Source organism: Mastomys coucha, unplaced genomic scaffold (assembly GCF_008632895.1).
Source record: "Mastomys coucha isolate ucsf_1 unplaced genomic scaffold, UCSF_Mcou_1 pScaffold17, whole genome shotgun sequence".
Classification (NCBI taxonomy): Eukaryota; Metazoa; Chordata; class Mammalia; order Rodentia; family Muridae; genus Mastomys; species Mastomys coucha.
In genome coordinates, this window is record NW_022196899.1 from 8,890,957 (window position 1) to 8,904,620 (window position 13,664).

At 37.1% G+C, this 13,664-nt stretch overlaps 1 protein-coding gene across 5 annotated transcripts in view; it reads left to right on the plus strand.

Annotated features, from left to right (window-relative positions):
• Ralyl (RALY RNA binding protein like) overlaps positions 1-13,664 on the plus strand; it is a 673,831-nt gene that overhangs the window by 280,359 nt on the left and 379,808 nt on the right. For 3 of the 5 annotated variants that reach the window (XM_031376347.1, XM_031376350.1, XM_031376348.1), the window contains exon 2: positions 10,670-10,948. In XM_031376347.1, the coding sequence (XP_031232207.1) occupies positions 10,693-10,948 (256 nt within the window). In that variant the 5' untranslated portion in view covers positions 10,670-10,692. Of the gene's footprint in view, positions 1-6,461; positions 6,469-10,665; positions 10,949-13,664 lie in introns of all 5 variants that reach the window. The other 2 variants (XM_031376349.1, XM_031376345.1) reach the window with 1 other exon arrangement.

Sequence of the window (13,664 nt, forward strand, 5' to 3'; positions counted from 1 at the left end):
AAAAAAAAGAAGAGGCGGGAAGGAAAGAATAATATCTAAACATCTGAAAGATATTTTATTGGTGACATCTCTCTGCCTAAACATAAAGCGAACCTTGGCAGTCTGTAGCCATTCCCTTTAGCATGCATGATTAATTATGGCATTCAATATCTTGCTAAATATCCTCCAGTACTTCACTTGAAATACTCCAGATCCAAAAGACACTAGAGGGAAAATTGCCATATAAATTAATATTGAATAAATACTTAAACCAATGGAAGGTTTACACCAAGTTACCATGGTTACTAAATACAAACTAAGTAAAATTAAAATGTCCATGATAGCCTTCTTAGCAGTAGCTACAGAGTATTAAAATCAAAGTTGGTGTGTGCAGAGAACGGAGGTAAGCATTGGATGTTTCTCCCCCACATTATTCTGCTTGTGTAATTCCATCTTAGGGCCCAGAACATTTTCAAACAGGTTTGATTTCCACTAGATAATGTTTTCCATTAACAAATTAAAGAAACGACAACTTCACATTTCATGCTCTTTGACAAATAAAGTAAGAGACAGCAGCCATTGTCATGGAAGCCATAACGTATTGTTTGCCTAATTTTGGAAAACTTTCTATGTTCTATTCACCGAGATTTTGAATCATTCTTCTCCTTAAAATGTGAAATTTATCATATCAGCTCTATGCTAACTACTAACTCATTAAAAATAAAATAAATTTCACACATTAATTAGTAAATAAAAGGAACATGAAAATTGAGCTTATATGTGTACATATATATGTACATGTTCAATATGTATAATATTTTAGTGCTACAATATTATCTTCAGAAACATAACTTTGAATGCTGAAAGCCAGATAAAATAGCTTTTCCTAGAGAAGGGCCCCACAGGCATTTGCTGGTTATCCAAGTGGCCATCTCTGAAAGCATATGCATACAAATAACATTATATGGACTGAAAATATTGTATTTTGTATTTAGAAATGTGTGTATGTGGATGTGTAGAACAATAATAAAAGATAAAAAGGCCAGAGGTCATGAATTTGAGAGAAAGCAAAGGAGAGTCCCTGACAGGGGTTGGCAGGAAGAAAGAGAAAGAAAAAATGTATGCAATTATATTTAAATTTTAAAAATTAATAAAGAATTATGTTTTAAATTGAAATATGATTAGATCACTTCCTTCTCTCTGTCCCCCCTCCATGTCTTCCCACATAGTGTCCTCACCCATTCTGTGCTAATTTTACTAGTAACTTGAACTCTGGTCTTCATACTTGCTCAACAACCAATCTTCCTGAGCCATGCTCCCAACATCCAAGAGAAAGTTGCTATATATAACACTTTAGTTTTCTTTACAAACCACCTGGACTCTTTAATACTTTTAGATGATCTGTGTGATGCTTGATTGTTGAATCAACTAGATTTATAATCGTCTACAAAAAGTAGCTCTGAGTTTGTTTGCAAAGTTTTGTTCACAAATGATCAGCCTAGAAGAGAAGAATGGCCCTGAATATGGACAATATCATCCTTGGCCGGGTTTCCAGACTCAGTCAAAGGGAATAAATGGATAGAGTGATCTAAACACCAATATGTCTCTTCTTCTAATTTCACACTGGATAGAAATTGAACCAAATATTTCATGTTTCTTCTGTCATGCTGTTTCCAGTGTATTAGACTATATCTTCTCCCACCACAAACCAGAATTTAAATTGTTTTATGTGGCATTTTTCACTAAGAACGAAAGAAGGGAAAAGAGAGACAGAGAGAGGGGAGAGAAAAGGAAAGAAAGAAGAGTTAGAGAAAGAAAGGTAGATTCTTGAAGCATTGACATATTTTATCTGAAGCTTTAACAAGGGATTTGCTTAAGAAAAATATTAAAGAAATCTGTGCATTTCAGATAATCACTTGGAGATGGCCCCTCTTCAGCACCTCTGACAGTTGCAAATTCCATTTATCTTGTCATCTCCCCTGCCCCTTCCATACCTGATCCTGAACCCTTGCCCATTTTCCTCCCCATTCCTCCTTCCACACTGTTCCCTCCCTCTGTCTGCCTCCTACGACTATTTTTCCCCCTTCAAAGTGAATTTCAAGCATCCTCATGTGGGTTTTTATTCTTGTTTCATTTCTTTGGGTGTCCTGCATTGTGTCTCAAGGACATGCAAAAGATGGGGATGAGGAGGCACCCAAGAATTAATGGGGGTGACCTTAGCTGTGCCTCACAGCATTGGAGATATGGAACATGAAGGAGCCACCCCCTGTAGCCTGGGAGGTACCTTAGTAGAGAGATGGAGAAACCAACCCATCCAGAAAATGTTCAACCCAAAATTTATCCTATCTGCAAAGAATGTAGGCACTGGGGATGGAGCAGTGACTGAGAGATTGGCCAAGGAATAACTGGCCCAACTAGGGACTCGTCCCTTGGGCTAGCAACAATCTCCAACTCTATTAATGATACTTTTGATAAATTTGTAGACAGGAGTCTATCATGGCTCCATCCAGGACCTGACTCTAGTAGATACAGGTACCTATAGCAAAATAGTGGATGGAGCTTGGCGACTCTTACGGAAGAATAGAGGGAAGGATTGCAGACCCCGAAGGTGATAGGAACTCCACAGGAGTAGCAACAGACTCAGTTAACCTGGACTCTTGGGGCTCTCAGGGACTGAACAACAACCAAAGCACATACAATGTCTAGACCTAGACCTCCCCAGATTTGCAGCTCGGTCTTCATGTGGGTCCTCAACAATTGCAGCAGGAGCTTTCTGAAAAGCTGTTACCTGTCCATGGGTTATGTTTCTTTGGTTGGCTGCTTTTGTCTGGCCTCAGTGAGAAAGGATATGTCTAGGCCCTCAGAGACTTGATATGCTATGGTTGGGAGATATCCAGGGTGGTGGCCTCCACCCTCTCAGAGGAGAAGGGAAGATGGGAATGGGGGAAGGATTGTGGAAGGTGGTGACCAGGTGTGGGAGCAGTAATTGGGATGTAAAGTGAATTTTAAAAAAGATATAAAATTAAAAAGAATGTATCGAAAAGAGGGTTGTACAAGTCAGATAATTTTTAATTATATTTTAAATTTAAAATTACTTTGAGAACTGGAAGGGGCAGGGAATAATAAACTTTGTTCATTTATAGAACTAACAGAAAACTCATGATGGAAAGAGATTTCTGACCTTTATCTTATTGAGACGAGGTTGAGATGTTTGGGTTGACTTGTCGATAGATGTTGGCTTTAATTCCAATAAATTATAAGGACTTAAAAAAAAAATGAGTTGGAGACAATGCTTAGAGAGCTCTGTACACTAACGCACTGTGTCCTGAGTATGGCAGAATATGTTGCGTCTGCCTAGTTTAACACATCTCTGCTTCCTGTTACAAATCGAAGCAATACCCTTTTAGACTATTGTCCACACAGTACTTGTGGACAGTGCTCAGAATAACTAACGAGAAATTCTTTGGGTAGGGACAATGGGTGCAGGTCACACTGCCGTCTGAAAGATCCAGCAGGCACTTTCTTCCTTTGCTGATGTGAAGGCTGCGTCAATCTGTGCTGATTTAACTTTAGAGCAAGAAATTAGATAAATAACCAATAACTATATAGAAAAAATAGTGTTATGAATCTATATGTAAGCACTTAAGTCTTACACTATATAGTTATTTTACAAAAGATTAGTACAGTGCTCAAGAGTATGTAATGATAAATGAAAGACAGATTTTAACAAAGTTTTTTTCATAATTTATATTTTCTTGTAATTTAAAACTGGATAAAAACTGAAGCTTTTTGTCCGTGCATGTTTTCAAAGGGGGATTGCATTTTTTTCTCTACTAATTGCATATACTCCATCAAATTTATATTTTCCTAAATCTTTACTAAAAGCTACAACTGGTTTATTCCATAAAGCTATTTGAAGCTGAAGACTTAATTCTTAGCTATAGCTGTGATCTTTATCTTTATGAATAGCAGAACCACCAAATATCTTGCAATGATTTTTCCCATTGCAATACTTACATCAGATATCTTTCATTAAATATTATAATAGTTTTTCTTTGGCACTTTAGCATGTATTAAGTAGTTTTTCTTGTGAGCTACTGAAAAATTATCAGTTATTTGTGAAACAAAAATAATTTCTTCCCAATTCTGCATGATTTTCTTAAGAATAAATTTACCCCCAGAGCTCCCAAGGACTAAATCACCAACCAAAAAGTACACATGGAGGGACCCATCGCTCCAGCCACATATGTAGCAGAGGATGGCCTAGTTGGTCATCAATGGGAGAGAAGCAGCTGGTCCTGTGAAGACTATATGCCCCAGTGTAGGGGAATGCCAGGGCCAGGAAGTGGGAGTGGGTGAGTGGGTGAGTGGGTGAGCAGGGGGAAGGGGAAGGAATAGGGGGTTTTCAGAGGGAAAAACAGGAAAGGGGATAACATTTGAAATGTAAATAAAGAAAATACCTAATAAAATTTTTTTTTGAAAAAAAAAGAATGAATTTAAGCTGTATAGTACTACTTTGATTTATTTTCTCTAATAACATAGGCTTAATTAAGTACATTAGTTTGTTTAAGATCTGCTTCTTCCACTTTCTGACCATGAACATAAGTAATCTCATACTAACAAGTTTACTTTTAAAAATCTAATATAAGCAGACTAACTTAAAACCTTTAGAGAATGAAGGTCTGCTCATTGTGCTGAAAACTAGCCATGTGACTATTTTGAATGCTTGTATCTAATGAACACTTCTGATGTTACCTGCTTTAAGACCAATTCACAGACCACATGAAGCTCAAGAAGAAGACCACAGTGTGGATACTGCTCTCCTTCTTAGAAGGGGGAATCAAAACACCCATGGGAGGAGATACAGAAACAAAGTTTGGAGCAAACACTGAAGGAAAGTCCATCCAGTGACTGTCCAACCTGAGGATCCATCCCATATACAGTTACCAAATCCAGACACTACTATGGATGCAAACAAATGCTTGCTGACAGGAGCCTGATATAGCTGTCTCCTGAGAGGCTCTGCCAGTGCCTGACAAATACAGAAGCGGATGCTCTCAGCCATCAATTGGACCGAGCCCAGGGTCCCCACTGGGGGAACTAGAGAAAGGACCCAAGGAGCTGAAGGGGTTTGCGGCCCCATAGAAGAAACAATATGAACCAACCAGTACCCGCAGAGCTCCCAGGGACTAAACCACCAACCAAAGAGTACACATGGAGGGACTCAAGACTCCAACTGCATATGTAACAGAGGATGGCATTGTAGAATATCAATGAGAGGAGAAGCCCTTGGTCCTGTGAAGGCTTGATTCCCCAGTGTAAGGGAATGCCAGGACAGGGAAGAGGGAGTGGGTGGGTTATTTAGCAGGGGAAGGGGAGATGGGATAGGGGAGTTTTGGGAGGGGAAATGAAGAAATTCCCATTAAATTCCCATAAAGTTCGAAGTGTAAATAAAGAAATTATCTAAAAATAATAATAAAAAATATCTTATCTCTGTTTTGCTCTTAGATTATTACCTTTCTTCTTGTTGTCCGTGCGCTCGCTCGCTCTCTCTCTTTCCCTCTCCCTCCTTCTCTCTCTCTCTCTCTCTCTCTCTCTCTCTCTCTCTTAATTACATGTTCATTTTTTTTCTTTCTTGAAGTATTTTTTTTGCACTGTACCTTTAGGACAACACTAGTGGTAGCTCTAGACAATAGTGTGCGATGACTTCTATGATACAGTTTATTCTTTCTCATTTTTTCCTTTTGAATCTTCTTAGTCCTATTCTGAATTCTTGAATATTGGATAGATTATTATTGCTAGGTAACTCTCTGGATTATCTGAGTATTTCATGTAGTTGTTATAAATTGTTCAGTGAGCATCTGAGTGACTCTGAATTTCCAAGTAGAAAATCAAGACCCACTAAAACTTGGGAAAGGATTTATTTACTATGTGCTAATTTGTCTATTGCAAAACTATTTTCCTAAACCACAGAAAAGCTGCTTTTTAATGTATAGTTAATGAATCTTGCCAGCATTTGAGGGTAAGACCGTCAAACGCAAATGGAAATGCTATAGTACTTATGATTTACAGAGAAAATTAAGTCATTCTATTCTGAAAAAGAAAATTGTTAGTAATTTTAGTGTTTACCTATTAGCAATTACTTAACTTTTTAATTGGTTGTTTATTCAAAATATACTTAGTACCAGCAGAACTCTAAACGTTTAAACCTCAAAACACATTTATTCTCTAACAATGAATTGAGCATAAAGTCATTATTTCTGGTTATATGTTGAGATGATTCAAAGTTTAAAAGTAAGGTAATCTTTTGAGAGGATCAATCTAGTAGAATGCAACCTGTTTTTAAGTTTTGTAATACTTAGTATATTATGTAAAGCATCGAAAGCTTAGTTTCCAAGTTGTGCTTGCAATATTCCAAATACACAGAAACCACATACACTTGCTAGATTTCTTTTTGCTTAGTAGCGATGCAGACTTCTCAGACGCCTAGAAAGTTCTGGGCTGCAACAACAGTTTAAATTCTGTGTTATATTTCACAGCATCTTTCATGGACCTCTTCACTCTCTGCAAACATTTTAACTAAAAACAAAGCAAACAAAAAGGCTTCTTTGTAGCAGAGTTCATTCCTTCCTGGTCTTGATCAGGTCTCCTATGGCCACAGGATCTCTTTGTCTGTCCCTCTTCATTTCTCTGTCAGAATGCAGGCGCGCTTCCAGTGCCTAACGGCTTCTGACAACTGACTTTCTGCAGTCTGATTATGATGTGTCTAGTGGGTTTTTATTTTATTTTATTTTTCTCCTCAGGTTATGTTTAGATTTTCAGATCTTTGATATTATCATTTTTATGAAATTTAGGAAGATTGGGGCCATCATATTTTCAAATATTTTTGCTATCTTCTCCAAGACTCTGAATGTATGTAAACATCTTTATGATAAACAGCCTGACACCGCCACTCAGCTTTCTGAAGCTAGTTAGTACATTTTTTTTCAGTGTTTTCCCTTTTTACCATTCCTAGGATAGTCAGTGTTTCTACAGCTTTAAATTTGCATATCTGTCCTGCAGAGAGTTGTCATCTGTAATGTGTCACACCTTAGGAATAAGATTTCTTGTCTCTTATTTCATCTTAAAAGTTTCATTTGATTTATCTTTATTTTTCTTTCCTGTTGGTAAGTGGTTATAATTGTTTTATTTATTCAACTTTCATCCCATTAACTACCCTCCTTCCCAGCCCTCCCTCTTACAGTTCCTGCCCCCATCCTCCCTCCCCTTCTCCTCTGAGTAGCTGGGGTCCTCCTGGGTATCCCCCTACCCTGACACATCAGGGCTAGGTACTTCTTCTCCCACTGAAGCCAGACAAGGTAGCCTATCCAAGACATATTCCACAGACAGGCAACATTTACTGAGATGGCTCCTGCTCCAGTTTTTCGGGACCTACATAATGTCTAATTTTCACATCTGCTACATATGTACAGTGGGCCTAGGTCCAGCCCATGTATGCTCCCTGGTGGCTGGTTCAGTTCCTGAGAAGGCCAGAGGGTCCCATTTACTTGACTCTGTTGGTCTTCCTGTAGAATATCTATCCCCTTCATGGACCTCAATCCTTCCCCCAACTCTTCCATAAAAATCCTCAAGATCAATCCACTGTTTGGCTGTGAGTCTCTGCACATGTCTGAGTCCGCAGCTGGGTGGAGCTCCTCAGAGGACAGTTATGCTGGGCTCCTGTTTGCAAGCGTAACAAAGTATCATAAATTGTGTCAGAGACTAGGACTTATCCATGAGATGGGTCTCTAGTTGGGCCAGTCATTGCTTGGTTGTTCCCTCAGTCTTTGTTCCATCTCCTGTCCCTGGATTTCTTGTAGGCAGGATAAATTTTGGGTCAGAAATTTTGTTGGTAGGGGCTATGTCTTTTAATCTTATAACACTAAAGGACTTTTTGGTTGCATCCTTAAGAGGGCAAGTTTCATGTGGCTGATTATCTGAGCTCTCTATTTTAAAGAATGGTTATGTCATTTGCCATATGCATTTGAGTTACAGCAGAGGTTGACTATCATGTTCTTGTTGTTGTCTGTGCAGTTTTTCTGTGTCATATACTTTTTATTTTGAAACATCTGAAGGAAAATATTTCATTTTTCCCTGATATTAAGGTCCAGTTCTTCCAAGTCTAATCGTAAGTACACAGGAGTCAATGTGATCCCTCTACCTCACTGGGAAGAACCTGAGTTAGTCTTGTTTTTATCTGCGGTCTTTTAAATTATTAGCTCAAAGCTTTTCAACTGTGTTCTAATCCCTTGGTTTGTAGACTTAGATATCAGTATAGACTCAAGGTCTTCTCTCCATAGACTTCATCTTCTCAGACATTTTGAAGGCTTGTCTCTGACTCCTTGTGTCAGTGATTTACAATCTGTAGAGAATAATAAAACAGTCTTAATGGAAGAGGAAGGCCTACAGATTCCAGAGTACTTAGTATTAGTATTAGAATTACCAATTCTTTTTTTCTTTTTCTTTTTTTTTCTTTTTTTTTTGGTTTTTTGAGACAGGGATTTTCAGTATAGCCCTGGCTGTCCTGGAACTCACTCTGTAGACCAGACTGGCCTCAAACTCAGAAATCCACCTGCCTCTATATCCCAAGTACTGGGATTAAAGACATGCACGACTACTGCCTAGTACTAATTATTCTTAAAAATTAACATTTTACTGGGTTTTTCTATGTAGGCCAGGAATGTACTATATCTAACCGGCCTGGAACTCACAAAGGTCTGTTTTTCTCTATATCCCCAGCTCTGAGTATAAAGGAGGCCATCCCTCTGCCCAGCTCTATTTGGTGTCTAAAATTTGTCTTGAGATTCGGTTCATGTGTTTGGTAAAGATGACACGAAGGTAGCACAATGACACTTACAAGGAGATCTCAGAGTGGTGCAGCCTCAAATTGAATTGTTCCACAAATCATTTCTCCAACCTCATCCAAGTGACCTCATCTACAAGTCTCCAGGACTGCTTCCTAACCAGCAGGTCCCTGATTATAAAATAAATGTCGGCCATCAGAATCACTTACCTTTGACTATGTCACAGATAAACTTTCAAAAACATTTGCTCTATACCTATAAAATGAAAATATGTTTTCTGGGGTTTGTATTATAGATATTGGCCTGTACTAGTAAAAAAAATGGTAATCTACTGTAGATTATACAAAGAAGTTGATATTTTAGTATGTACCTTAATTTTTTGTTGTATTTTCAAAAATGTGTCTTGAGTTATGCAATATGTATAAGTTAATGATTAGAAAAAAATATCAGTTTTAATTTCTACAATTCTGGTTTGAATATTTCACAATGAAAGAACAAGTCGAATGTAGCTAAGCTGGAATAATATAAGACAACTTTAAAATCATTCATTTCAATAATTAGATTTAATTTTTATGTAAGTGGCTTAATGATTTGTTTATTAAATCTACCTTCATTATAATGATATGGCTCTATTTTGAACTGAAGTTGTCATAACTTCAGATACAATAATGAACAGCTCTGTTTGAAACATTTTAAAGCTTCTAGGCTGTGCTTCTTTTCAAGAGCACTTCTTTTAAATGCATAGTGGGTGAGTTTTCAAGCATACCCAATTCCTGTGGCTTTGAAATTTTTACTAGATTAACAATTAAATCAAAGGTGTCATTTGATATGATTCTTAAACCAATTGCACTTGATATTTTATAGCTGGAATTTTAAAACAGTGTTCATGCAAACATGTTTGTAACTATCACCAAGAAAATGCACTGTGGGCTAGCCTTCAGCAGTGCCGCTTCCCACTTAAGAGTCCAATTCGCCAAAGGTTTCCCTTTCACACAAGGGCGTCTCCAAACAGAAGAGGGCGCCTGGCAAAACCTCGACATTCAGTGCATACGGCTATGAGTTTTAAGGCCTTCAAACAAAAGCTTTGTTGAGTTTACTTAAAACATAAAGCTAAGGGGGGAAAAGCCCCAGTTTTCCAGTACAATTTTCTGACTATTGGTAACTAACGGTTGTATATGTCTTTTTGTTTATATTTAACTGTGGTAACATAAATGGTTGGTTCAACTGAATATCATGAACAGAACTAATCACTGTTTCTTCACGCAAAAAAAAAAAAAAAATCCTACTCAAACTCCTGGTATTAACACCTTTCCTTTTTTCTCTCTCTTAGCCTTTAGTGGAATCGGTTTTGGCTTCTGACCCTAGGATCCTTGTGCTGAAGCAGATAATCAGTGTATCGGTGACAGAGCACAGAACCGCACAATGCCTATGCTCAGATATTCCACTGTGCTCATATTACTATATATCCCTTTTTGTTAGACGTGCGCATGCAGACTTTCCTAGTCTTTACACAGCATAAAGTAATTTATTCCTTAAGTTTTCCTATGAACACAAATATAGTTATACTTAAAATTTAAAACAACTGTGAAACAGTCATTTGGGGCTGAATATTAGACATAAAATTGAGACATTAAAAACTATGTAATGAATTATGAGAATTTTCCAACGGGGTTTAGTGATATGTACCTTTGATATTACTTTTTTTTAAAAAAACAAAGCTATTAATGACACTCAGGAATTTGTTTCCAGATGAAAAACTGCAACCTGCTCAAAGCCAGAGATATCTGTTGAATTTAGTTATCTTATTCTCTGCTCATTTTGTTTGTTTGTTTGTTTGTTTGTTCAAGGATTAAAACAAGGCGAACCAACCATGACGGGCAAAACACAAACAAGCAACGTTACCAATAAGAATGACCCCAAGTCCATCAACTCCAGGGTTTTCATCGGCAATTTGAATACAGCCATCGTCAAAAAGGTCGACATTGAAGCTATTTTTTCAAAATATGGAAAAATCGTTGGCTGCTCCGTGCACAAAGGCTATGCTTTCGTTCAGTACATGAGTGAGCGCCATGCAAGAGCCGCGGTGGCTGGGGAAAACGCCAGGGTCATCGCAGGCCAACCTCTTGGTAAGCTGTGTTTCCATATGGATTTTCCCTTTATATTTTACATGTAGCTGTTATGATCTCAACAAACGAAGTTCTGATAAACGCTGTTTGTGATAGCTTGTGATATAACCTCCACCAATTTCTGATACGGTGAAACACAATGTATGTATCTATTTTATTTGACTTGAAAATAGCGTGTAACTTTTACAAACATATGCTAAGTTTAGTGATCTTGAATATCAGATTTGTTCAGAAAGGATAATGTATTTTCTTTATTTACATTTTTTATTTTGGGGCAAGGTTTAAAACAGTATAAAGCAATATATTTTCTAGACTAGAAAAGTTCTCAACTCACTTTTTCCCTTAACAAATAGGAACCGTGTATATTATGAATCCTCAGTGCATCCTGTGTTCACTTTATGCTTTCTGTGCAAGGAAGAGTACTGAAATTTTGCTAAGAAAAGACAGTACTTTGTGATGTGAAATAAAAATGAGAATGAGAATAAAACATTTGAAATTATTGAAGAGACAAAAATATTATAAAATTATTTATTTTTCCATGTGAAAAATATAATCTATCAATGTTTGTCTAGTTTGTATTTCTTATCCTGGAAAGATTCATATTTCAAATTGATTATATACCTTTTTGAATATTTAACATGTATCCTTAAATATAACTTGATTTCCCCCCCACACACTGTTTTGTAACTTCTCTGTAACTGTTGTGAGAGTCCCCCAACTGTAGTTTTTAAAATAAAAACCCAATCCCTCCCTTCTGCCTATATTTCAGATGCACTCTAATATCTCAGATTAAGTACATCCCAAACTCTACCTTTATCTCAGTCTGCTACCAGCTTTCTTACATAGCCACCACCGAAATACCAGAGGCCCATGGAAAGGCTACGTTAGCTCTGTGCACTCTGGAATGTTCTATTTTATTTATAAACAAACTATGTCATCAACCTGCTTTTAATCCTCTAAGGAATTCATACAGAAAATGTTTATACTCCATTATGTGGCCATCTATATAGCCCTATCTTCAATCATAGCTCCAAGTCAGGCTGACAACCTTGAGATGCCTTCCTACATGGCAGGATTGCTCCTGTTTTAGAGGCTGTGGACCTCTGCAAGTTCTTTGTTCCCACGATTATGGCAAACTTAAATTCTTGCCTTTCTTACAGATCCTAGAATACTGTCTAACGTGTTTGTATCATCACTATTTAGATGCGATATTTTTGTTTATGGTGTTGTCCTCTGTCGTGTACACAAGCAAAATATTGAGACAGTCTGCCAAACAAACTATTAAAACGTACTGAGTCATCAAGTGAGACGAGCATGAAAAATACCACACTATCAAATTTCATCAATTCAGGAAAATGTTTCTGCCAGGAATAGAGGAAAAGAGCTATAAATCCTGACACAAGGAGGCTGAGGCATAAATATGAAGGGTCTGCACTCATCTTGGGTTGTACTGTGAGACAAATAATAAAACATAGAGAAGCTATGGCATTCATTAAAATGTGAGTGAAGTCTGAGGTATAATTGTAAAAACATAAAATGTTTTATATGATATCTGATATAAATCCCTAACCATATTATGTGAAATGCTAGTTTCTGTTTTTATTTGCATTGTTCATTTTCTCTGGTATAAAGAAAGATAATATTTTCCAACAGCCTTGTCTGTTTTCCAGGTTTCCATTTGGTTTCCTTCATCTCTACATTTCCCATACTCACCTTGGTATTAGAGTTTTCTATTTGCTTCTTTATAAAGTATTATAATAAAAAAATACTTCTTCAGAGCCTCATTCTGAGTAATTTCAGGGTCAATCTATTGCCAGTAGCCCCATTTCTGTGAAACTAGCGTCACCTTTTAGAAACAGATCTATTTATTATTCTTTTAAAAGTAATTATGAATATAAAGTCAATTCTAACTCTAACTTTTTTTGGAATTGAACTGTAGATAATTCTCTAGAGTTCTGATTTCTATCACCATCATGTGATTACTATCTCTAAAAACATGGGACAATGATACAGGTATATAACCCTAACCTTAGTGTCTCATCTTCCCAGTCCAAAGGATAAAAATGATGATCACAGATTTCTGTGCTCTGAGAAGCAGAGGCAGATGCTGGCTATAACAGTATTATTGTTTATTTTCTGACACACCTGTGGCTCTTCTCGGTGTTTCTCTCGGGATAATCACCAAAGCATATGCTTCAATCAGACTTTATATCCAAATCCATGCGAAAGACTTTATTTATTTAGATGGAAGTTAATTTGTTAGCCATTTTATTTATTTGATTTCATTGTCTAAATGGGAAGATTTTTCATACAAAGAAGTGGCTTTGCAATTTGACTAATAACTTTCCTTTTCAGTTCAAGTGCCTGAATATAACCACCTTTTCTCTTTTTCTTTCTTTTTCTTTCTTTCTTCCTTTTTTTCTTTCTCTTTCTTTCTTTCTTTCTTTCTTATTTCTTTCTTCCTTCCTTTCTTTCTTTCTATCTTTCTTTCTTTTCTTTTTCTTCCTTTTTCCCTCTTTCTCTTTCTTTCTTTCCTTCCTTCCTTCTTTATATTTTACCTATCCACTTTACATCCTGCTCACTCCCCCTCCTGTTCAGTCTCTCCCCCACCTTCTCAACCCTCTTCTCCTCTGAGCAGTCAGGTCCCCCCGCCCCAGGTATCTCCTCATCCTGGAGCTTCAAGCCTAGGAGTTTCCTTTCCCACTGAGGCCAGACA